The 22744-nt window shown below is 39.5% G+C and overlaps 2 protein-coding genes across 11 annotated transcripts in view; one reads left to right on the top strand and one right to left on the bottom strand.

Annotated features, from left to right (window-relative positions):
- LOC116046072 (dipeptidyl aminopeptidase-like protein 6) overlaps window positions 1-12919 on the bottom strand; it is a 116273-nt gene extending 103354 nt beyond the window's left edge. The window contains exon 1 of the mRNA XM_036005418.1: window positions 12836-12919. Within this exon, the coding sequence (XP_035861311.1) occupies window positions 12836-12870 (35 nt within the window). The 5' untranslated portion in view covers window positions 12871-12919. The remainder of the gene's footprint in view (window positions 1-12835) is intronic.
- A 401-nt stretch (window positions 12920-13320) lies between these two features.
- Window positions 13321-22744, top strand: part of kmt2cb (lysine (K)-specific methyltransferase 2Cb) — a 70878-nt gene continuing 61454 nt past the window's right edge. For 8 of the 10 annotated variants that reach the window (XM_036005643.1, XM_031294235.2, XM_031294236.2 and 5 more), the window contains exons 1-2: window positions 13321-14068; window positions 21259-21447. In XM_036005643.1, coding sequence (XP_035861536.1) covers window positions 21260-21447 — 188 coding nt within the window. In that variant the 5' untranslated portion in view covers window positions 13321-14068; window position 21259. Of the gene's footprint in view, window positions 14069-21258; window positions 21448-22744 lie in introns of those variants that run through there. The other 2 variants (XM_036005641.1, XM_036005642.1) reach the window with 1 other exon arrangement.

Raw genomic sequence — 22744 nt, 5'->3', positions numbered from 1 at the left:
TATCCAGCAGGAATGGTAAAGTAGTGTCTATTACTTTTATAAGGATTTCTGAGATGAGGTGCTGACCTCAGCACTTTCTCCCTAACCAACTTTGAATTAGCTTTGTATAACAAACAATAAACACTAAAACTGCGTTTTCACTAAGCCCACTAAATTATTTTACCGTGCATGAATTTAATGTCATGTGATTTTCTATAACTAGATTACAGTAACAGGAAGGATGTGATGCAGAATCAATTATTCATAACCTAAAAACAACCTGCAAACTTCATTTCCTATGAGTACATACTTAATTATCGACAGATATGCTCCTCACTCACTTGGCCAACTGAGAGATTTAGGACAGAATGCATCTGGTTCAAGAAACTGGTCTATTTGGGCCTATATTTCAGGGATATAATCCATCTGGACCTTTAAACCTGACAGTAAAGGAGATTAACAAGAGATTGATAAAAACATAATCGTTAAACATTCATGGCCCTAATGGTCCTACAACTGTCAACTTACAGTATCAGCGAAAGGTTGGGCTAATTAGTGTGCTCTGAACCACAGTCAAACAGGATCAGACAAGTCTGTAACCAGGCAGTTGCCCAGCAACAGTATCAAAACCTAGCTAAATACCCTCAAAATTTCTGCCTTACTTAATTTTCCTACCTCACATACAGAAACGTTTCAACAACCCGCAGGGCAGGGAGTCATGCCAGGCATGTCCGAGGGTCCGGTGTCTGGGTGCAACCAAAATCTTTCAGTGATTGGCACACCTTTGATAACAAGAGGAACTATTCACTGAACTCACTGTAGTGTATAAATAGACTATGAATCTACAGCCACGCTAGTGCCTCTGCAAGGCCATACATACAGTGGTGCTTTGAGCTAAATGCTAATGTCAGCATGCTAACATGCTCACAAAAGCTTTAATAACATGATTTTTAGCAGGTGTAATGTACAGTATTCACTTTCTTGGTTTAGCAAGCAAGAATGCTAACATTTGGTATTTAGCATATTACATAGGCCTAAACTGAGGCTTTGAGTCTTTAGTTTTGCATGTATTAGGTCATAAACCAAAGTACTAAACAAATTGAAAAGTGGTGACCCATCCCAAGTGCCCTGTTGTTAGCGTGGGTAAAAACCTGCAGTAAATACATACCTGGATTGCCTCTGCTTACCATCACGTTCCCATATTCTTGGCCTCCAATATGATCAAATAATATAGTGCACATATAGGACTTGCTTTAGCTTCACATCATTACTCATTTCATTTATCTGTAAATGGACTGTATTTATACAGCGCTTTTCTAGTCTTAACAACTACTCAAAGCGCTTTTACGTAGTACAGGAACATTCAACATTCATTGACATTCATACACTGTGGCTTAGGCTACCATACAAGGTGCCAATATAGGTGTTCAATATGAACGATATATGTTTTATAGTCTAAATACTGTAGCTTGGCTGAGAGCACCTAATCAGTTGGGATCTGATAGGCTATTCTATAACTTGGCAGACGGATCTCAAGAAGTGGCGTATGTATGACACGCCAATTCGTATGCCATTTTGGCGAGTTATCAAGACGCATAATTGCTTTTTAGTGTGCTTATGACCTCCATTTGACCTCCATTGACTTACATTACCTTGCGATTGCGTGTCAATTGATGCCGTAGCAAGTAGTATGAAAGGCCAAAAATCCGCGTAGGGAAGTTGGTTGGAGTGGTGGAAGGGTCAAATACAGGACTTTCACTCAGGAGACCGGGGATCGTGTCCTGCGTGTCACGTGTCCTAATCCCAACCGTCGCTTTCTTCTTTTATTAAACCCAACCCTGTTCTTCTTTTCCTAAACCCAACCCGTTCGCTGTATACAGCGTAGACTTACACGCGGATAGCTCCAAATGCAACGTCCCATTCTGGCATAGACATACACGCGGATAGCGTCCCGTTGTGGCGTGAACATACACACGGATAGCTCCAAATGCAACTTCCCGTTCTGGCGTAACATACACGCATCCCGTTCTTCGGCGTAGACATACACGCGGATAGCTCAAAATGCGTACAGATAACACGCCACTTGGCTTTAGAAAAGTGCCGTGTATGTTTACGCAAAGTCATGATATCACGTTATACTTGGAACAGCTACAGAGTATTTTACAATCTTGAATGAAAATGTTCTTTTACAGACACAAAAAGAAAAAACTTCATTAAATAGCAGATTATTCAAATGTAAAAAGCCATCTTTTAAAACTGTGACTACAGCTCTCAGTAGAGGTTTGGTGAAACACTGAAACACACAGTATTTAATTGGCTCTACTGAGGTCTGTGTTAGCCCTGTGGTAGACTGGCAACCTGCCCAGGATTTACCCCCATCTCTCACCCAATGTGTGCTGGGATAGCTTCCATAAGCAGATGGGTGGCTGGATACTGGGATATTTAACTGCTTGTCCTACCAACAAAACTCATTCCCATAGTCTGTACACATTACCTAAATCAGAAAACAGAAAGATAATATATTTATTCTGTTAGTTTGTAAAGTCCGCATATATGAATTTTTACTTAGTTTCCTCCTAGTTTAATACTGCTTTTATTGTTCTTAATGGCTGTGTCTATTCTAATTTTTATTTTTTTCACTTTATACTCTGTTGCTTTTCTTTGTTGTATATCTTTCTGCTTTTGTGTCTTGTATTGTGCTAAGTTCTATGTTGTGCTTTGTTTTGTTGTTTTCTGTTTCTGTGATGTTTTGTGCTAAGTTTTGTTTTGCTTGTGTTGTCTTCCTTTTTGTTTCTCTGTATTTTAAAAAGCCTTTTTTAACATCGAGGGCAGGGGACTACAGATGAAAAATAGCCTTTTGGCTAATTCTGGCTTTTTTAACCCATGGGAATTCATGTGTTTTATTAATTTGCACTGTCCCCTTTCATAAAATACACTGAAACATAAAGGGATGGCCATACACCAATTTTAACGCTGCACTTCTGGAGGGAAATTAGATAAAAGTCATGTTAACCAGTCAGTTAATTCCAAACAGCGTGCAGACTGATGATTGTTAAATCAGTTTGTTCTCTCTCCTCTCTAATTTAGTTTGTTATTCATCGTTTCTGATTTCTGACACTATCCAGTCTAGAGCAGAAATGAGGAATATTGAATGCCTATAAATCATTGCTATGTAAACAAACAACATGACAGATTGATAACACAAAGTAAGAGTAGCTGTATTTCCTGTCTAGTATTCAGTATCACACCTGCAACAAACTGTCATATATTTTTCCCCTCAGCACAGGCTTATTACCAGGATTCATATTTCTGGGGAGAGAAAAAATAAATATAACAGAAGTGAATTAAAGGATGGTTTGACTTTTTTGCACACTGACATTGGAGTAATTGTGATCGGTGCGGTAATGTTATAGCCTTGTTCAAATAGCTTTGACAAGCATCTGTGCAGTGAATACGCAACGCATTTGGACTCTCATTGTCATGGAAAACAGACACTGTAAACACAAATATGTTCCATTTTCCTCTTATATTTCTTAGTTGGCTGTCATCATATGCTATCTTGAGTTAAATGATTATAAAGTCCTACAGGCAAACTTTGAATAAGCTTTATTAAATAAACCTGCAGTTTTGAGCATGAAAGTTCCTTCTTAACCTTGGGGAAAATGTGACAAAATAAACAAAATTCTAAAGTTAAGGAAAGACAGAATAATAGAAAGATGTGACCTTCGAGTTGTGATATATTTTGTCATATAAACCTGCAGTGAATCAAACAACATGCAACACATGGACAAGAGAAAACATGCAAACACAGACTATGTATAAAAATGGACCCCTTTATAATGTGTCTGAATTTTGTTTCATTTATTTTACCAGGGATTAATATCTCATTTTGGAATCTTCTTAAAATGAGAAAATACACACTAAGATGAATCCAAGTGATGTTTAATTATTTAAATGGTCACATCACCTCCTGATCCGTAACTCCACTATGCCTCTCAAGGAATAGTTAGATATTCTGGGAAATACACTTACTTATTCACTCTCTTGCCATGAGTTAGATGAGAAGGTTGATACCTCTCTTATGCCTATGCATTCTAAAGCCATGATGCAATTAGCCTAGTTTAGCATAAAGACTGGAGGCAGGGATAAACATTTAAGTGTAGTCATTTAAACCCAAATGTGACAACTTAGCTGAAGGAGTGTAAACTCTACTGTTGTTGGGAATTCATTCATGAAACTCTTTATTGTAATGGTTTTGTGAGACATAAAATTGTGACTATATACTAAAATCCTTAGCATAAAGTAATAAAAAAAAAATACCTCAAAGATAATTTTTGGTGAATAACAATATATATGGTGCCCCAAACAACCCTCATGCTCACCCCCCCACACTGAGGAGTGACTAAGAGCCCTGTGTGTCAATAGGTGTGGGATCTCAAGAGCAAAGCCCACCTCAATCTTCTCTTTCACATTCACTTCAATCCCCAGATATGGCTTGAGGGCAGAGCATCAGTTCTGGTGTCTCACGCCCCACTACTCTTTCTCCCGGGTTTATATGAGAACTTGAGCCCCATGAATTCATCTCCTCTATTGCTTGGGAAATTTCATACGGCATTATCTGAGTCAGACAAGTGATTTATCCAGCAAAGAGTCTGCTTTATGGTGCCATACGAGCAAATGAAATTTTCTGAGATACAGCAGATAATGCTACAACAACACTATTTCACATGGAAGGTTTCTAGTGCAGTTTTTCATGAGTGAGCAAATCACTGCAGAAAAGGTGACAGTGTTCAAGGCTCGCATGGGATTGCAACATTGTTTGCCTATTTCGATCAAAAAGCTGCATAAAATGGAAAAACAACTTCTAATAACATACAGTATAATAAGGTGAAATAATCCCTGACCAAAGTCAGACAAGCTTGAGATAACCTATTATTCTCTTACCTTGGGGTATTCACAGAAAGAAAACAAAGAAGCATCTCATGGTTCATTGTAACACTACCAGGATTACTGCACCATTCCGTACAGTGCTCTGGGAGTCTCTGATGAGTGGAGTGCACCAGAGAATCCAGGATATTAGAGATTTCTGAGAATGGATACTAGTACAAAGTGTAAAAGGGAGCAGAGTGGGGTTTAACCTTGGCTTTAATAAGGCCTCTTGGGTGTGCCTGTAAGGGAGGACTGTCTTGCAGCTCTTTGGTGCTTTTCCAAAAAAAGAAAGAGAGGAGCATAGTCTCTCCTCAGTGGAATGTAACAGGGGATGAAGGGACAGTTACCACAGGGACCTAGTTAAGTGAGGGAGAAACAGATGGCAGCATGGAGGCGATATGACAGAGAGACATAGTGAAGGGACCATATTCAATAGACAAAAAAGTCACATTTGATAAGCTGGTCAGATGTTTTCATCCTGTCACATGAAACGATTGGATTAAATGCTATTTCGGTTTGTACTATTTTTGTTTCCTTGTCTTTAAATAAACACTGGAAAAGGACTAATGTGTTGCTCATCTAAGATAGTGTGAGATAAACAACTCATAGGTAGCAACTTAAGCACAGTGTATCAACCTATCTGCTCATGCCGGTGTCCCACTTTGTCTATGTGCATGTGACTGGGTGTTTTAGTGATTCACAAGTCCAGTCAGACACTATTAATGCCTCATGTAAGCAGATGATGGGGTGGTCCACATTGACCTCCCTGGTTTGCATCTGCTCTGGGTCACATCATTGCATAAACATAAGTGGCTGGCTGACAAGAGCTGACAGCATGGTCATGTTGTTTGCACAAAGTAGCGAAGCAGAGCCTGCTGGTTGGAAACTTTGATGATGCAACTGCTCAGTGCAAAGAGCCAGAGATGTACAGAATAGAATAACAATCTTTCCTGTTTAATATGCAAAAGTATCTTAATATTATTTTTGAAAAATGAGTTGTGAAAGTTTGATCATGAGGGCTAACACATCTTGCCTCTTCACTTTTTCTTCATGTCCTGTTGAGAGAGATCTCTACGTACTGGCCCCTGAGAGCTTTACATACGACTTGACTACTGAAAGCTGATATGATAAGCTTTTAAAACTTTAAGATCAAGTGATACCTCCTCATCACTCTGCTTATGCCCTTGTGTTACTCAATTATGTCCATGTTAACTGCTGTTCCAATCCTTTTCCTCTTCACCCTGAAGAGAAAAGGAGAAAAGAAAAGAAAGACACTCTGTCTTGCAAAGCTGTTAATTTGGTGTTGTCTGGCTTCTTGGATGTGAACATCTTGGTTTCAGATATCACAGCATGCAGACTGATTTTATGACACCCAATCCCCCTTTGGCCCCCTCTCTTTTTCTCTATACTACCCACTCTCTTAGCTCTTTGGATATATTCCCCTATGATTATAAATAGATTCTAATTAGCTCCTCCAGCCATGGGCAATAGAATGTTCATCAAGTAGGGACTGCACTCAGAGGCCTTTATACATTAAAGCTTGTGCAAAAGTCAGAAGAATAGCAAATCCCCTTTGCCTCAATTCAATTTTTTCTCTGTAAAGCAGGGATTAATTTTCCTATATTTTATCAGTTCAAAAATAATTCTGCGGTGCAATCAATTTCCTTTATGGGCTAAGAGAGATCAACCCAACCTTATGACTGAAAGTCACACAAAATCAGAGGGCACTGATGTTTGAAAGAGTAATGAAGTACAATACTCACGGTTTTAAGAATACATGCAGTCAATTATATAAATTTTTTTTAGGATTTTAGGAAAAGGATTTTTTTTTAGAAATGAGGTTCAATACTTGACCCCCATTCCACCCAGCGTCTCTTCATAAATCAGCTGATAATGGATAGACTGATCTGTACTTCTTTATGTAGCTTACTCATGTCATCTAAGCACTTTTGGTACACTTTCTAATTTCACTGATTTCACCTAAAACTTTCAATTCACACTTCTTTCCACATTATTCAAAGCTTGTCAAGACCAAAGACTTGATTTCTGAGATATGGCCAAAAGATGACAAAAGACTCATTCTTTCTTTCTTTCTCTCTCATATCCAGTTTTCCAATTTTGTCTGTTTAATGTACCCCAAGTCATTAAAGTCCCTAGGGAAGTTTTGTTCTTTAAAGTTCACATTTTTGTTCTTTAATTAGACTGTGATAAAAATCCCCTTTCTATTTAAAAGGTAAGTAGTCATTCCACATAGTTTAAACTCCCAGTTGTCAGAGGAAATTTTGAAATGATGCAAATTTGTCCCTGACATATTTAAACATTGCATCTCTTTGAAATAAGATTAAAACAAATTCCCTATATCCTGGAGCCTTTTGAAGTTTGTGTACTCTCTGTGGTTTTTCGGCACTCACACTGAGCCTAATTTTTTCCAATATACTAAAGTTTTGAAATGTGTTCTGAATATAACTATGGAAAATACCATAGTTATCTGGCTGTGCAATGAATTAATATAAGCAGAATTCTACAATACCTGTTCTTCTGCAGACAAAGAGCCAAGCCAGCGTTTGGTTTCATGTTTCTTGACTCCTTTGTTATATTAATATGATCCATCTGCTCACCTGGCAGCTGTCTGTCCTGTTATTCTGCAACTGTTGGTGCAGCTGCATTTTGCACTACCTTGAGCAACATCAGTGCTTTGTCTCTAAGCCTCCTATAAAAAATACACAGGGCAAGGGGAAAGTAACATGGTTGTCAACCTGAAACTTGGATGTTATCAGCACTTTTATTTCTTGTTGCAGGAGCAAAATAATGATCCGTTTCTTCAGAAAACTTTGAGTCCGACTACGTGGTTTACATCACCTCTCAGTAATAGTATCTTTTATACACCCTTGTGTCCCTTGCTTTACAAATGCATAACATAAAAATGTCAAAGTCTGCATATAATGATCAGTAAATTGCATGAATGGCGTGAATTCAAATAACCATAAGGAAAACAACCACCAACATAAACAGATGCCAATTATTTTGTAGGAATAGTGGAGCAGATCTACTGCATTTCAAGACCTAACACCCACATGATGGCTCGCATGGCTAGCAAAGTGTAGGTCATTAGCCTTGAAAAAGCCTATTTTATCTCCCAGTCACACTGCCTTTGTATCGTCTTGAAAATTAGTCTTTAATGCCGATAGCCGAAGGGCATCAATTAAGCTCAACAACCAGAAAAGAGCTCTTTGAGCATTTAACCACTCACTGTGTAATTACGTTTTATTTTGCTGAAATTACTTATGGTATTTTAACACATTTGTCTGCTAATAATTATATAAACCTATCATTATAAATGTACATCATCGAGATTTAGATAAGCATGAAAAGGTGGGGAGAGTCTCATTTGTGAAATGTGTGCATAGATGGGTTTACCTTCCACTAGATGCCATCATTAAAGAAATGCCAAACTTTGTGGATAGTGAGTTTTTGGTGGTATAATAGCACACTGTGTCAGATCAGTAAAGACATTTGTATTTGTCGCCTTTCACAAGGTTTATTGTTGCTCCCCCGGCTCAAAAACCCAGAGATTACTGCTCATCTCATCTCTAATTGTGAGATCTCCCACAATAAAGAATATTTTACTCATTGACTGTACTGTTTATCACTTGAACAAGATGAACGTGAACAACGGCAAAAGAGATTTACAAAAAGAGGGATGTCGTACAGGCAGAGAAACAGCAGGACTGCATTTTTCATGTTCAATTGTAATTTGAGAATTTGATCTGATCACTATTCCCAGTGTTGTATAGAATAGAGCCATGCTGCCCTCTGTCTGTAATATACCAGAACTGCTCTTCTCCACCCAAAACAAATGACATTTTTTTTTTTATTATTATATATTATTTCAGAAGGGAATTCTGATTTAGTCTTCATTTCCATGTTTGTGAATTACATTAGATGCTGTTAGTCTTACATTGTAGTTATAACAATATGTAGTTATATATGTATGTGTGTGCATATGCACACACATACATATATAACTACATATTGTTATATGTAGTTATTATATAAACTTAATATATAAAAGACTGCTTTCTAAATCAACAACAACCAATTACAAACTGGGAACTTCTTGTAACATATAAATGTCTTTTTGGAGATTTTCATGTTTTATTGTATGACTTTAAGGCTTTAGTGCGTAACTTTTATATAATAATAATAATGAACGTCTGTTACATTCAAGCCATTGCCAAATAAGTTGATACAAAGCTTTTTAAGACGGCTCCACAAAACTCTCTCTGTATTTCTCAGCATGGCTGTGTGTGTTTAGAAACTGGTGTTGCCCAGCGACTTTCGCACGCAGAAAATCGAGTGAAGATAATTACCTCTTCTGAAGAGTCCATCATGTTTTTTTTTAAATCCTCCGTTTCTTCCTTGGCTACGTAGCAACTGTGTGGAGTAGAAGTGGGGGTGAAGCGCGATCACGGAAGGCTTGTGTCATGTGGATGCACCGACAGAATTGTTGTCATTACTTAGAATTCCTCATGGGGGAGACAGAAACTACGCACTATGGGCCCTATCGTGCACCCGGCGCTGCGTGGCGCAAAGCCCGACGCAAAGCCCAACGTAAATGTGTTTGCTATTTTAAGACCGTCCAGCGCCCACGTCGTTTAAATAGCAAATGAACCTGCACCCATCTTCGCGCCCATCGGTGTGCTGGTCTTACAGGGAGGCGTGTTCAGGTGAATTCTTGACGTCTTACTATCTTGAAGCAGCGGAAAGTGATCGTGCCATCGAGGCCATAGTGCAGCATTTCATTGTTATTTTAACAGCGCATTAGTAAAATGACTAAGTGTTAGTAAAAAACACTATGCTTGTTACACACACACAGGGAAGCGCAGCAGCACACAAACATGCAAAAGATTACAAATAAAAATATTACAGTGCAAATCCGCCATTATAATAGCAATGCGCCAAGGTACAAACGGGCCTGGCTTTTAAAGGGAATGGGAGATGACACCGATTGGTTTATTGCATGTACGCCCAAAACACACCATGAATTAATGAAGACACTAAGAACAACCCTTTTGAACCATGCGCCTGGCGCACGGACCCTTTTTTCTGCTGTCAAACTAGCAAAAGTGGATTTGGACACGCCCTAAACGCATCTGTACCTTGCGCTTCATGCCGTGCGCTCAGATCTTTTAAATAGGGCCCCATAGCTTTAATATTAATATATGAAATAGGTCAAGGTTTGGGTTGGTTGTAATAGGCCTTTTTCATTTAAGACATTTTGTCATATCATAGTAGGGAAAGCACAGGTGTAAATAAGGGTCCTGTTATGACGCATGTTGGCTCACTGTCACACTCTCATAGCTTATCAGGACACTTGAATAGTACAGAGACATCGTTAATGTTATTATAACACCTGTGCTTTTCCTACTATGACAAGTTAAAATGTACGAAGATGAGGACTTTAACAGAAGGTGAAACACATCTGTAAAACTGAAGTAAATTGTATCTCAATTACGTTCCAGCATAAAACATAAAACAATTTTTTTTGCATAAGCATTAAGTCCCTTCAACTCAATATTAAGTATAGAGCCATCTTTGGTAGTAATTACAGTCTTGGTCTAGGTACATCTGTATCAGCTTTGCATGGGCAGGAATTAGGGCCACTAGAGTTTCACAGATACAACACTATACAGCAACTTTATGTGTTTCAAGGTAATTAGGTCAATGGTGGTTAGTGGTAAAGTACACCAGATCAAAGGTCATAATTTACAAAGTGACACCTGTATGTGCGGCTTCTTTACCCTGAAATTCCACCAACTGCGGAACGGCTGCGGATCGGCTCCGCTGCGTGTCGGCTCCGTGCTCCGCCGTCCTTCAATACCCACCAGGTCCCGATTTGTTGTGGTACGGCTGCGGTCATGACTGACAGCTGTAGTCTTGAGGACCCACGAGATCTCGCAAATTCACGTAGAATAGAACCACAAAACCAACAACAGTTTGTTTCCATCCAGAAGAGTAGAGGGGAAAAAACTCTGTGCTGTGTTTTCAAGGTGTAGTGCAGAGAAATATGATCCGCCGTGAGCACTGGATATTTTATTTTGCTTCTGTGCTCGACTTCCTGTCCCGCACTATCTGCCCTGTGCTGAATTGCTGCGGAGCTCTCCGGCGTCCGACAAAAATAGAAGCTCTGCGTATCTGCTCCGGAGGGCTGCGGATCGCCGGAGCTGTGCCGGAGTCGGAACGCAGCCGTTCTGCAGTCAGTGGAAATACACACATTGACTTTAATGGAAACCTATTGACTCCGCCGCTGTTCTGGAGCGGATCCGCAGATGTTCTGCAGCCGGTGGAAATTTGGGACTTTTGACGCTATATATGGTCGCACAAGCACAATAATATCTTCATTTATTTGACTGCAATGCGTGACCTAGTTACATCTGTGAAGTCTGAATCAATAGTTTCTGTAGACATTCTTTCCATATAAATGCGACTGATAATGAATGCTTTGATGAATGACAATCCCAAACCATATTTTTGTGCATAAACCATTGTTTTAAGCAAAATAGCTGACATTGAAAGCTACATTAGCCGACCATATAGCCAAAGTTCAATCCTGCTCACTGTTAAAGACAGGTAAATAGCTTAGTACTTTGTTCATGGTGTATTTAAATGTTTTTTTTTTTCACTGACATTATTCCTACTAACCTGCTTGTGAGGATTTCTGTCTCATCTGAATGGGAAACATGTTGGTGGATACTTCTTCAGACAGAAACTAATCTGTACTTGAGATGAGATGTTTGTTCTCTTTTTCAGTGCTTGGAAATGATATATGATTTGTACTTAAAGAATGTATATTTTTCAGAAAATGGAAAATGATGTGTGTATGAATGATTATGCTGTAAGTAAGGCCTATATAATTAACTTGTATACACTTACTTAAAGACTTGATTGCACCTCATCTATCCTTCATTTCCTGTTTTTCTTTTCTATGTTTTAGTTGTTCTGGTAGGGTTTAGTTTACTTCCCTTGTCCTTTATTCTCAATGAAATGTACTTGTTTTATTGCTATTATCACATTCTAGGTTTGTAGGTTTCCGAATGTAGCTGTCTCATCTATGTGTCACAACATGTGTAATAGGCCTACTGAGCATGACATATACATTTTGGTGACAGACTAAAAGGAAAAAACAACATAAATTGTCTTTGTAAAGTGTTGTCCTATCTTGTAACTGACAAGCATCTGATTGTGCTGTTTTGACCCTTTTATGCAATCCGACCCCATTGAGCCAACATAAAATGTCTCATTAGTTGTCCACCATGCGTTACCAAAACAACTGCAGTGCTGCATAGATGTAAAGGCCATAGCATTAGATTCATATTATGATATAGTTATCAAAACAGTGACCTCTCCTGCCATTTATGGAATACGTTTATGTACTAGGCTAAATTATTCAGATATTCCCTTTTAATTTGTCACTTGGCTGTATACTGCCATTTGATTTGTTTGAATTGTCTCCAACTGATTAAATATTAATAAATAAATAAAAAGCAATAACTTGCTAACATTGTGTTGTAGTAGCCAGCAGGGGGAGCTCATAGACTAGGAAAGATGTGCCAATTATCATTTAAAGGGATAGGGCTGTGTTTATTTCTATTTCCATTTCTGGAGTCTTCACTCGAAGAAACTGTAAATTGTAACTTAAAGCGCCCAAAAAGCAACATGCACGTAAACACCCACTGGCTCTATTTAGCTACTTCATGTGTAGGGGCTGGAAGCCGACCCCTGGGGGCTTTTACAAAATGTAACCCCTGCGTGTTGGCTACAGTATGTCTGCCTATTTGCAGGCTACCGCTACCAAACACCCGATGCAATTCCTGCATCAGTGAGCGTGCGTGCGTGTATGCGAGAGAAAGAAAGCAGTAAAGGAGACCTTTTCGTGTCGTGCGTCAGCCTGTGGAGATCCATTTGGTCGGTGTTCCATCTGAATTGATGCTAACGTTAGCTGGACGAGAGAACCCGCACATTCGCGAAGTTAATCCATCTTGAGTCAGTTTGAGTCACTACTGCTGCTGCTGGCAAATATTTGCATGAGCTTGAGCACCAACAGTTGCCAATCCAGCTCCGAGCCAGCTCGAATCCACGCACCATCTTTTCCAGCCCTTCGTAGCCATTATTTTATTTACTAAATGCCCATATCCATCCGCAGGGTCAGAGAGTATTTTGAAGAAATTGTCAAACGGTTTGCGTGGTATTTATATCGTATCTTCTCATCGATGTTATTAAACATTTGCCACACTCACGAAACATCCCTTTATCGACGGGCCACAACGATTTGGAAAGATTTGTGTGCCGTAGTTGTGGTAGGGGGAGGTGGATCTAATTTATGAGGAGCCTAGAGGGGCTGTGCTTCGGTGCCACTTATCATTAGATATGGCCACCGTTATAGAGTACACTGAAGCGTCATCTTCATCTTAATTTAGTCAAATTTCATAGTAATTTCGCAGTTCGGGCACTCTGTTATTTTTGGCAAGCTAATTTTTGTTTTTACATGTCTTTGGAGGCGGTTGTTACTGCGTGGCAGGCTGGCTGCGAGAGTCTCCTAGCCGCTTGGTCCCGCAGCTTGTCGATGCTGAAGAAAATAGAACCAGTTGCCAACCAAGCGGTCGGCACCCAACATTTGCTTTGCGCGTCGCTGTATATTCGCTGAGGATTCACATTTAAAGTTTCATTTACAAGGTGTTGACTTTTGCAGCCGCTTGGATTTCGGCGTTTGTTTGTTATTACGTTAATGGTAAAATTGTTGGCTGTAGACTTGGGTGGCTAACACCAACTAACGTTAGCTATATAACCCGAACTCGTGCGACGACAGCTGTCATTGGAGAAAGGAAAGTGATCCCCACAAATGCGTGTGGAAGTGAAGCGGTTTTCTGTTGGATTAACATCATCTGCCTTTCCATCAAATGGGCAAAGTTGGGAATGACATTTCAACATTGGAATATAATGATACGCGTTATGCATTTTTGAGAACTGCGGTGTTGCTTCATTGGAGAAAGGCTAGCTAGCTCAATTAGCTTGCTTGCTAGCTGGGTGATAAAAGTGCGACGTTTCATCCCCCAGTATTTTGGATATGAAGAGGATAATTCGCTATTCATAGGGCTGGAAGGTAAGCCACAGTGGGATGTTAAATTCTTGTTAATGCAAGCTAGATTTGTTTGGCATTCACCTTGTGAAGTAAAACTGAGCCAACATTATCCACCTCCAGTCTGATGTTGGGGGTTTGTCGCCGCCTTGGCTTTCATGACTCAGACTATTCAACGGAATGGAACATTCAATAGAAACGGTTCATGGGTGCTATATAATGAGAAATAGAGGGGTAACGTTAAATGTCCACAGTTTAACACAATATATGCGTTCATCATTCACACACAACCAACGCTAGTTTAAACCGAAAAGCAGAAATCGAAGCTTACGTCATTGTCTAACGTATCATTTTCACTTTTTGTGTAGCATTGTAGTTCCCCAGAGCAGTTCCGTTTCACTGAATAGACCAAGCCTTTGTGTGTGTTGGGCACAAATGCTCATCATTGCCCCGTACCCAGTTGTAAGTTGGCTAGTTAAGCGTAGCTAAGGTTACCTGTTAAGTTTGCCATTATCCCCAGACCATTATATGTAAAATTAGACGTGGGACAACACAAGGCTGAAGCATTATTGTTGTGTTTTGGCGTAGGCGTTAGTTACAAGCTAGTACGATGAGTTGGCCAACTAACTGCAACCATAGGTAACCTGTTTGCTATGTGAACCTCTTTTTAAAGTTATCTTACTGACTAATGTCTCTCAAAGCCGAATTCAGTCTGCTATTGCCAGTTAAACATGAAATATGGCTTCATTTCTATCTGCATCTTCAGTCACATTTAGACTATGTAAATGTTACTTTTGTCTATGGTCGCCAAAAAACGCGACAGAGTTCAACACAACAGGCTAGCTATCGCTAGCTATATGCAGCTGCTTTGTGCCCAAGCTTGAGTTAACAAAAGCTAACGTTAGCATGTCTCCAATTATACATATGGTGGTCGTGACTGCCTCGTAGTCACTGGATCCTAACCTCAGATGCCCTAACAATCAATGTTATTCTCATAACTTTCGTTTATGGCTTACCTACTACATTTGGTTAATAAAATTGTCATTATCCAACAAATTTTTCTTATATCACCACTTTATTTTTTTAGGGAAACAGTGTACTCCTGTTTCTTGTCTAAGGATTTAAGCTCACGTTCATAATTTCTGAATATGTGTTCTGACAGTCTAACCATTGTAATGACTAATGTTTTTTATGGACTTTGGTGTTATTGGATCACCATCTGTCCAAAGCCTGGAGGCCAATATAGACATAAGAGAAAGAGAGAGAGAATTACCACAGATCGGCAGTAAAAGATGGTGTCAGTTCCACAATATCTAGCAACTCAAATTTAGACCTCTCCTGCCTCTCTAATTTCTATTTAATTAATAATTTTAGACAACAAAATGTGCTAAAAGCAAATTTATATAATGTGGCCAAATTTGACATTGCATTGTACAAATTAAGTTGCATTGCAAAGGATACAATGTAATGTCAAATTAGGCCCAATATGGTTTACACCATTTTACTGAAAATGAAAACTAGCGAAGTTGACTTTCTCATGACTCATCCTAAAGATTAGTCATAATGAAGTCTGATGTAATTGCATTTTGGTACAAAAAAACAGGTTAGCGGCATATGTGGATTTTTGCATTTATCTTTCAGAAATTATTACTGGTGGGAAAAGAAAAGATGCTACGTCTGCTGTTTGGAACAAGTTTGCTTTTGAAAAGGATGATGTGCAAAAACTGGTACTCTTTCTTCCTTGCTTTTCAGGTTAATTCTGGAAAAGTCAAGGGGTGAAAAACAATTACCCTACATGTAAACCTAGGTTTCAGTAAACATGGACAATATATGTTTGATCTCAGTTAGATTTTCTTCTTGTCTTCTCTAATTGTTAAAGATTTGTTGAAACAAATGTATTACCCGTACAACCCAGCTAGGCTCTACTAGGGTTTAATGATATTTTCTTCTATCATACTGCATCACAGCCTAGTCACAAGACTCAATAAACTACAAACCTTTCATGTTACTGTACAATCATGCATGAAAATCATGGGCCAACAAATAATACATTATTTACTGTATATGTATATCTAGCCTATGTTTAGCTTTATAGTTATCATTTATTTTAATTTTAGCAAGGTTTGAGACTTCAAAATAAACTCACTGAAACACAGCCATGATACTGTGCTATGGGCTTCTCAAACAAACTGTTACCGGCTAACAAACACAACCTGAGCATCTCATTCAATATAACTGACTTCTTGTCTTTTTCCAGCAACTGCTAAGAACATGATCTGGTCATTAGCTTGCTAGATGCTCAAATCTCTTGACCAGCCACTTGTTAATTTTGTAGTTGTCTTGCACAACAGCTGCAGTCAGCCATCACTGTCTACACTAGATGTGCTCAGCCACAGTTTTGCTGTGAAATTAGCATTTTGACAGTGCTTTCAGCCCAAAAAACAAAAAAATCGGTGCAAATCTTTATTCATACAAACTTTTATCCTGCAACAGTTTAGCTCTCAGTGATGAACAACACACTTGCTGTACTGCATTACCTGCCTGCAGCACATTAAAAGCCTTAACTGCACTGCCTTGCTGACAGAGGCTTGTTGAAGTTCACAAGACATGTGAAGGAAAACACTTTCAAATCAGTGCTACACATGAACAGACACCATACAGACGGGTGACAAATTAAAAGGAAAAACCTGAATAAATGAGTTGAGAAACACAACAACTGCAGATGCTGTCATACAGGGCATGGGGGGTCACTAAATGGTTTTGAGCATGAAAACTATATGAATCACAAACTATGCTCTCTGCAATTACCACATCTCAACCCAGTTGAACGCTATCATCAAAATGCCAAATGAAGGAATATCTTTTGGAAGAATGGTGTTCATTTCTCCAGTAGAGTTCCAGAGACATATGCCAAGGAGGATTGAAGCTTTTCACAATAAAATTGCATAAACTGTCAGAAAACGGTCAACATTAGGTTTTGATTGTTTAAACTGTAATTGCGATGGGAAAAACAATTCACGTCAGCATCCTACTTACAATTCTGAGTCGTGATATTTGGAATTTCTGACACTGACAATAGCTCTCACTTGTAAATTGAAATACATCAATGTCAGCAAACTGTTGGCAGACTGGCTGCAAAGCACCACTGCTGGCAGTTGCATCAAAATAAAATCCCATTTTAACAGAAATACAATAGATTTACTTAGTTTTATAGGAGCTATATACGGTTTATTCGTATCTGGTGTCATTTTGTTACCAACATTTGGTTATGTAAATGCGTAACCCAACAAAAGTAGCTAAATTAGGCTATTTATCTAGTGTGACTACAAGGTTAGCACCTTGGAGTAATGCGTGAACACTCACAAGTCGGAGTAAGGTGTGCCATCCTGTCCTAAATCTGTATAATATTCTGCATTTTGCAAATATGCTTTATTTCTTAATAGTCAAAAAGTAAGGTAACTTTTGGAGATGAGCCAAAGTTATACTGGGTGAAATCCACTGTCAATATAAAGTGATGTGTTACCCTACCATCTATACAGTAGAATTGTTGGCTGAAAATGCAAAGCAGTGTGTGAGTGAGTCATTTGGTCAACAACAACACTTCATCACATTAACTTGTGTTAAGCACTAACAAAACAGGGTGGGAAGAAAAAACGCAAACCTTTCCTCAATTTTCCTTTTTCCCCAAAAGACACAATGGAAGAAAGGTCTGTCCCTGTTTTTAGACGTCTGATTGGACCAGGGTTCATGAGAGGTGCAGATTGGCATGACTTTGCCTGGAGCGTAATTTGGCGTTTTCTCTCACACTTTATCATAGACTGTAACAATAGTGGATGAGCATCGGTGAGGTCACCCGTTGGTTTGCGGACAGCCATTTTGAAGCCTTGAGTTTGGTAATTTGGCCGTCGCCATCTTGGTTTTTTTTAAACCTGAAGTGACGATTTTTGACGAGAGGGTTAAGCTTGGGAGGCTGAAGTGGCCAAGCCGGTGGTGGTTATAGTTGCAATGGCGATACACAGCTAAACGCCAATAAGAGAATTGAGATGAGCCAGTGAGATTTTCAACCCTTCTGAAGCGAGTCATTCAGCGGAGATTTACCAGTGGGTAAACATGGACCACCAGGTACTGGAGCCATTAATCTGCATGTATGGCAGTACACAGAAAATCGGTAGTGCCTAGCTAGCTTGGTGGGCTGAACAACACATTTTTAGACAACCAAAATGTTAAAACGCACAGTGAGCGGGTGAACGTATGAATACTGTTTTAGCACTTCTGTATGATTAGTGTCTCATTAAATCAGCTGTACACTATCTGTTGACATGTTGCTATTGTGTTTGCATGTGCAAAATACCACAAAATGCGTTGTTATAGTATTGCTAACAATGGCTAACCTGCCTAGAGTCCCCATACCCCTGTTTTTCCAACTTGTAAGTGGACGCAATCGACTCTATGTAATGCCATTTTATTCAATATTAAATAAACTAGCACAGTGCCCGTTGAAAATGTGCCTGTTTGGAACAGGTCGATTGCTTGGCCTGTGGTATTGCTGCTTGTAGAATTCTTCAAAACCAAATTGTACCCCAAAATTACTTACAGAAGGACCCCAAACCACTTCATATGCAGCTCCACTGTATAGCCTGCTACTGACTTACTGATTTACCTGACAGAGAACGTTGCACATTCAGAATGTAATCACAAAATATCACAATGAAAATGTGGAATAATCAGACATTAGCGTCATGGACTCATGGCAGTGCGCTACCCACCTGGCCTGTTATGAGAGCTAATCGGCACATATCTGCGCTCATCAACCACCACAACCGGACTGTTTGTGTGTGCGCAGAGAGAGAGAGATGTTGTTGTCTCGTGTCGTATGATCGTTAACCAGCAAAGGTGTTAATTTCCATACAGGTTTAGTGGCTTGACGGTTAACGGTGAAGTAGGGGATTTGATTCGCGGGGGTATTTTGGCGACGGTAATGTTAATTAGTGTTGTAAGTTAGCAGTAGACTTAATTAACCCGCCCCAGGGTGAGTCTGATGTGTCAGCCCGGTTCAGGTCTGAGAATTTCTCGCATTGCACAGCGCTGTGAAGGAATAATCTCCGATTACGTTATATTCTGCCACTGTTTAGAAGTGGTGAATGTAGGCTACAGCTCACAGCAACTTAATACTATATAGTGTTGGCAAATGGCTTTTTATTGAGTTTCCCCTTAGCGAAATAATAGGTCACTGAAAAGCGTAGGGCCTGTTTTTCGCCAACCTTATTCCACACAACAGTCGCGATGTTCCTTTTAGCTATCCATTCGCGCTCCAGCAAGTGAAGAAAAGTTAGTTTAGTCTATCTAGCAATGATGTCGCTAACGTTGGAAGCAGGAAAATGGTGAAAGGCGGTAACACCCCCCACTGTTGTAAAGCGTTCTGCATGTGGCGTCTGCGTGTGACATGCAGGTTACCTTCCCACCAACCGCGCCCCCAAACATGGACACGCACGCATACATACAGATACGTCTCACTTTATTAAATAGGCATAATTATTTATGTATCTATCTTTTAGAAAAAAAGTGCAGCTTTGAGCAACTCCTTTTCTCTTTAGTTAAAAATATATTCTACTTCCTTGCCTTGTGAGAGCAATGGGCCTGTGACTGCCCTGCCGGTAGTTTGAATGGCGCACGTAAGGAGGCACGTCCATACTTTTTAAAATATATTATAATACCGTATATGAGCTGTATTATAACGTTAGCCTATAGCTATCCTTACTAGCTAGGCTCCTTACATGCTTGCTAATAACTTATTTAAAAAGCTGGGTCTCCAAGATTGACAGCGTTGTGTTAAGAACATAGACTAAATAAAGCCTCTCACACATAGTTCCCGTTCATTACTGCGATAACATTTCAGGCACTGCTAGTGATTTTCACTATTCACACAACCGCATTCAGGAACATTTCCGCCTTGTGCCTTTTTACACTTGTCATAGCCAGAATGGATGGGGGAAGGGACAGCCAAAGAGTGCTTATCCCTGCAATATTCCTGCTTGCATTCACACCACAGCCATACCAGCACTTTCCCTGGAATGTTACTAGATCCTGAGGTGGGAAATTAGTGGGACAGACTAGAACACTTATGCGTATACTGCCCCCGTCAGGTCCGGAAGAATTGCATCCCCCGATACCTATGGTACCGTAGAAAAACAAGTACCGCCACGTTTTTCAGAATTTTGTACCCGGTCTTGTGACATCTCTAGTGTGAAAGGGCCTTTATCAGAGTTAACTTGAATGCATCGGTTTCGGACAAATTTGTTCACAGCTGTTCATGTATGTTGGCATTTAGGGCTGCAACTAACGATTATTTTCATTGTCAATCTGTCAATTATTTTCTAGATTAATTGATTAGTTGTTTGGTCTATTAAATGTCCGAAAACGGTGAAAAATGTAGATCAGTGTTTTCCAAAGCCCAAGATGACATCCTCAATTGTCTTGTTTTGTCCACAAGTTAAAGATATTCAGTTTACTGTCATGTCACTCTTTTTTCAGTGAATTGTTTTTAATCTTTTTTTTTTTTCTTCAGTTTCATCGTTAAGATGCGCTTTATTTTTTTAATTCATACTTTATTTCATTCTTTTTATTAAAAAGGATTGTTTTTTGTTTGAATATCTGGAAGAGCTCAGTAATACAATTGTCAAATCCTATTTGAGTGGCTTTTGGTGAGTTGATATAAATGTAACTGATTGTGTTTAATGGGCACGTGATATTGTCTTATATCGATCGCTCGCACCTGAATTGAATCAAATCAAAATCTTATCATGGCAGAGTTTTTGATATCAGCAACAATACAATACAATATTGTATCATTGTCTAAAGACCCCAATATAATATCGCACCATGATAAAAGTTTTGATTTACACCCCTAGCATTCACCATTATTAACATTGAGCTGTTTGTAGTGGGTTTTCTTTCAGTGGTTGGGTTGCAGCAAATAGAAAACCTGGAGCCACTTGATGTGGGGTGATGCAGAATGCTTCCCATGACATGTCATCTTTTTTTCCTATCCACTTTACACTTCTTGAAAGTCTGTAAACTGTTAGAAAACAGCAGAAGTTAAGCATTAAGTGAATGCATCTGTCTATTCTCTGTTGAAAAAGTTGAGTTAATTTTCTAAGCATATGTATGTAACACATCATGATCCCATCTTTTTTTTTTTTTTTACTTTTTTTCAGAATGTCATCAGAGGATAAGACTGTGGAACCCTCTGACCAGGGACCCTCACCGCCCTCCAGCAGTGTAGGGACCGCATCCACAGGAAGTCCTGCCCACGCAGACAAGCGACCACGTGGCAGGCCGCGCAAGGATGCTGCTGCAATCCTACCCCAAGCGCCACCTTCATCCACGTCTAAGAACAGAAAGAAGTAGGTTTTTATATTTGGCCATTCAAATTAATCTTTTTTATTTTCATGCCATAGGGAATTTACTCATTCCTTGAAAAAGATGCAACTTGGTGGTGCTGCTGATATAATATAGACCTTTTTCAGTAATGGTCCTGCGGCCAGGTGCCTGGTTACACTTTATACCCACATTTATGGTTGTTGTTAGGCCTGCACGATTCGGGGAAAATATGAATCACGATTGTTTTAGCTTAGAATTGATATCGCGATTCTCTGCCACGATTTTTTTCTCACAAAGTGTAATGTGTATTGCACACATGAACCATGACAAAACAAAACAAATTGGCAGTACCAAACATAGATTTTCTTTGGCACCTATAGCCCATCACCACAAGCCTGTAAACATAGAGGCTTCAATGAAGAGAAGGGAGAGCATTGCAGCACTTAGGAGCGCTTTAAAACCTTTTTTTATACAGTCTATGTTTAAAACTCACAGAAGAAAGTAGTAGTGTTTGTGATGCAGTGGGCTCGTAAACTTAAATGAGAATCAGTCATTTAAAAAAAAAAAAAATTACATTTTTTTTTTTAAATCAACAAAAAAAAAATCTAAGTTATTTAAAAATTAAATCGTGAACAGGGTGAATCGAGATCGCGATTTTATAACGATTAATCGTGCAGGCCTAGTTGTTATTGATATAGGAGAAGTCAGTGGTGCATCTTGACACACTAAGATGGCCCATTCATATATGGAGTCATCAATAAAGACACCCTTTTGGAATAACACTTGAAAGTTATTTCCTCCTAAAGGCTGATTTATAGTAGTATGTAGACTCAACGCAGAGTCTACGCTGTAGCCTACGTAAGTGGTCTACGTCGTTGTGAGGATTTCTACTTGTACCCTGGTGTGTCTGCGTCGATCTAGCGTATCTCTTTAAGAGAATAGCAGAGCCGCTGTGTGTGTGTGCGTGGGGAGAGTGTGGGAGAGCGAGTGATGGGGATTAGCTCTGGAACTAGTACCGACTCCGGTGGTGGCGATGGAGAAACAAAGTGTCTCCCCTGTGCTCCCTGACCATGGTTGGAAAGCTGTAGCACAGAAAGTTAACCCTCTCCTCCACTCATGTTGTTGGAGAACCCAGAAATGAGTAAGAAGAAATGTGACGCTACCATGCCATGGCCAAGCAGACCAATCGCAGTTGTTGCGGTCACAACGTGAAGTTACATTTCTGGGGAGGTGCACGTCAGGTTACGGTGTAGGGTACAATGTAGGGTTCGTATCTACGTATACTTACCAACGGCGTAGATTCAACGCAGAACCATAAAT

Source organism: Sander lucioperca, chromosome 9, assembly GCF_008315115.2.
Source record: "Sander lucioperca isolate FBNREF2018 chromosome 9, SLUC_FBN_1.2, whole genome shotgun sequence".
Taxonomy (NCBI): Eukaryota; Metazoa; Chordata; class Actinopteri; order Perciformes; family Percidae; genus Sander; species Sander lucioperca.
This window is presented reverse-complemented; position numbering and strand designations above follow the sequence as displayed.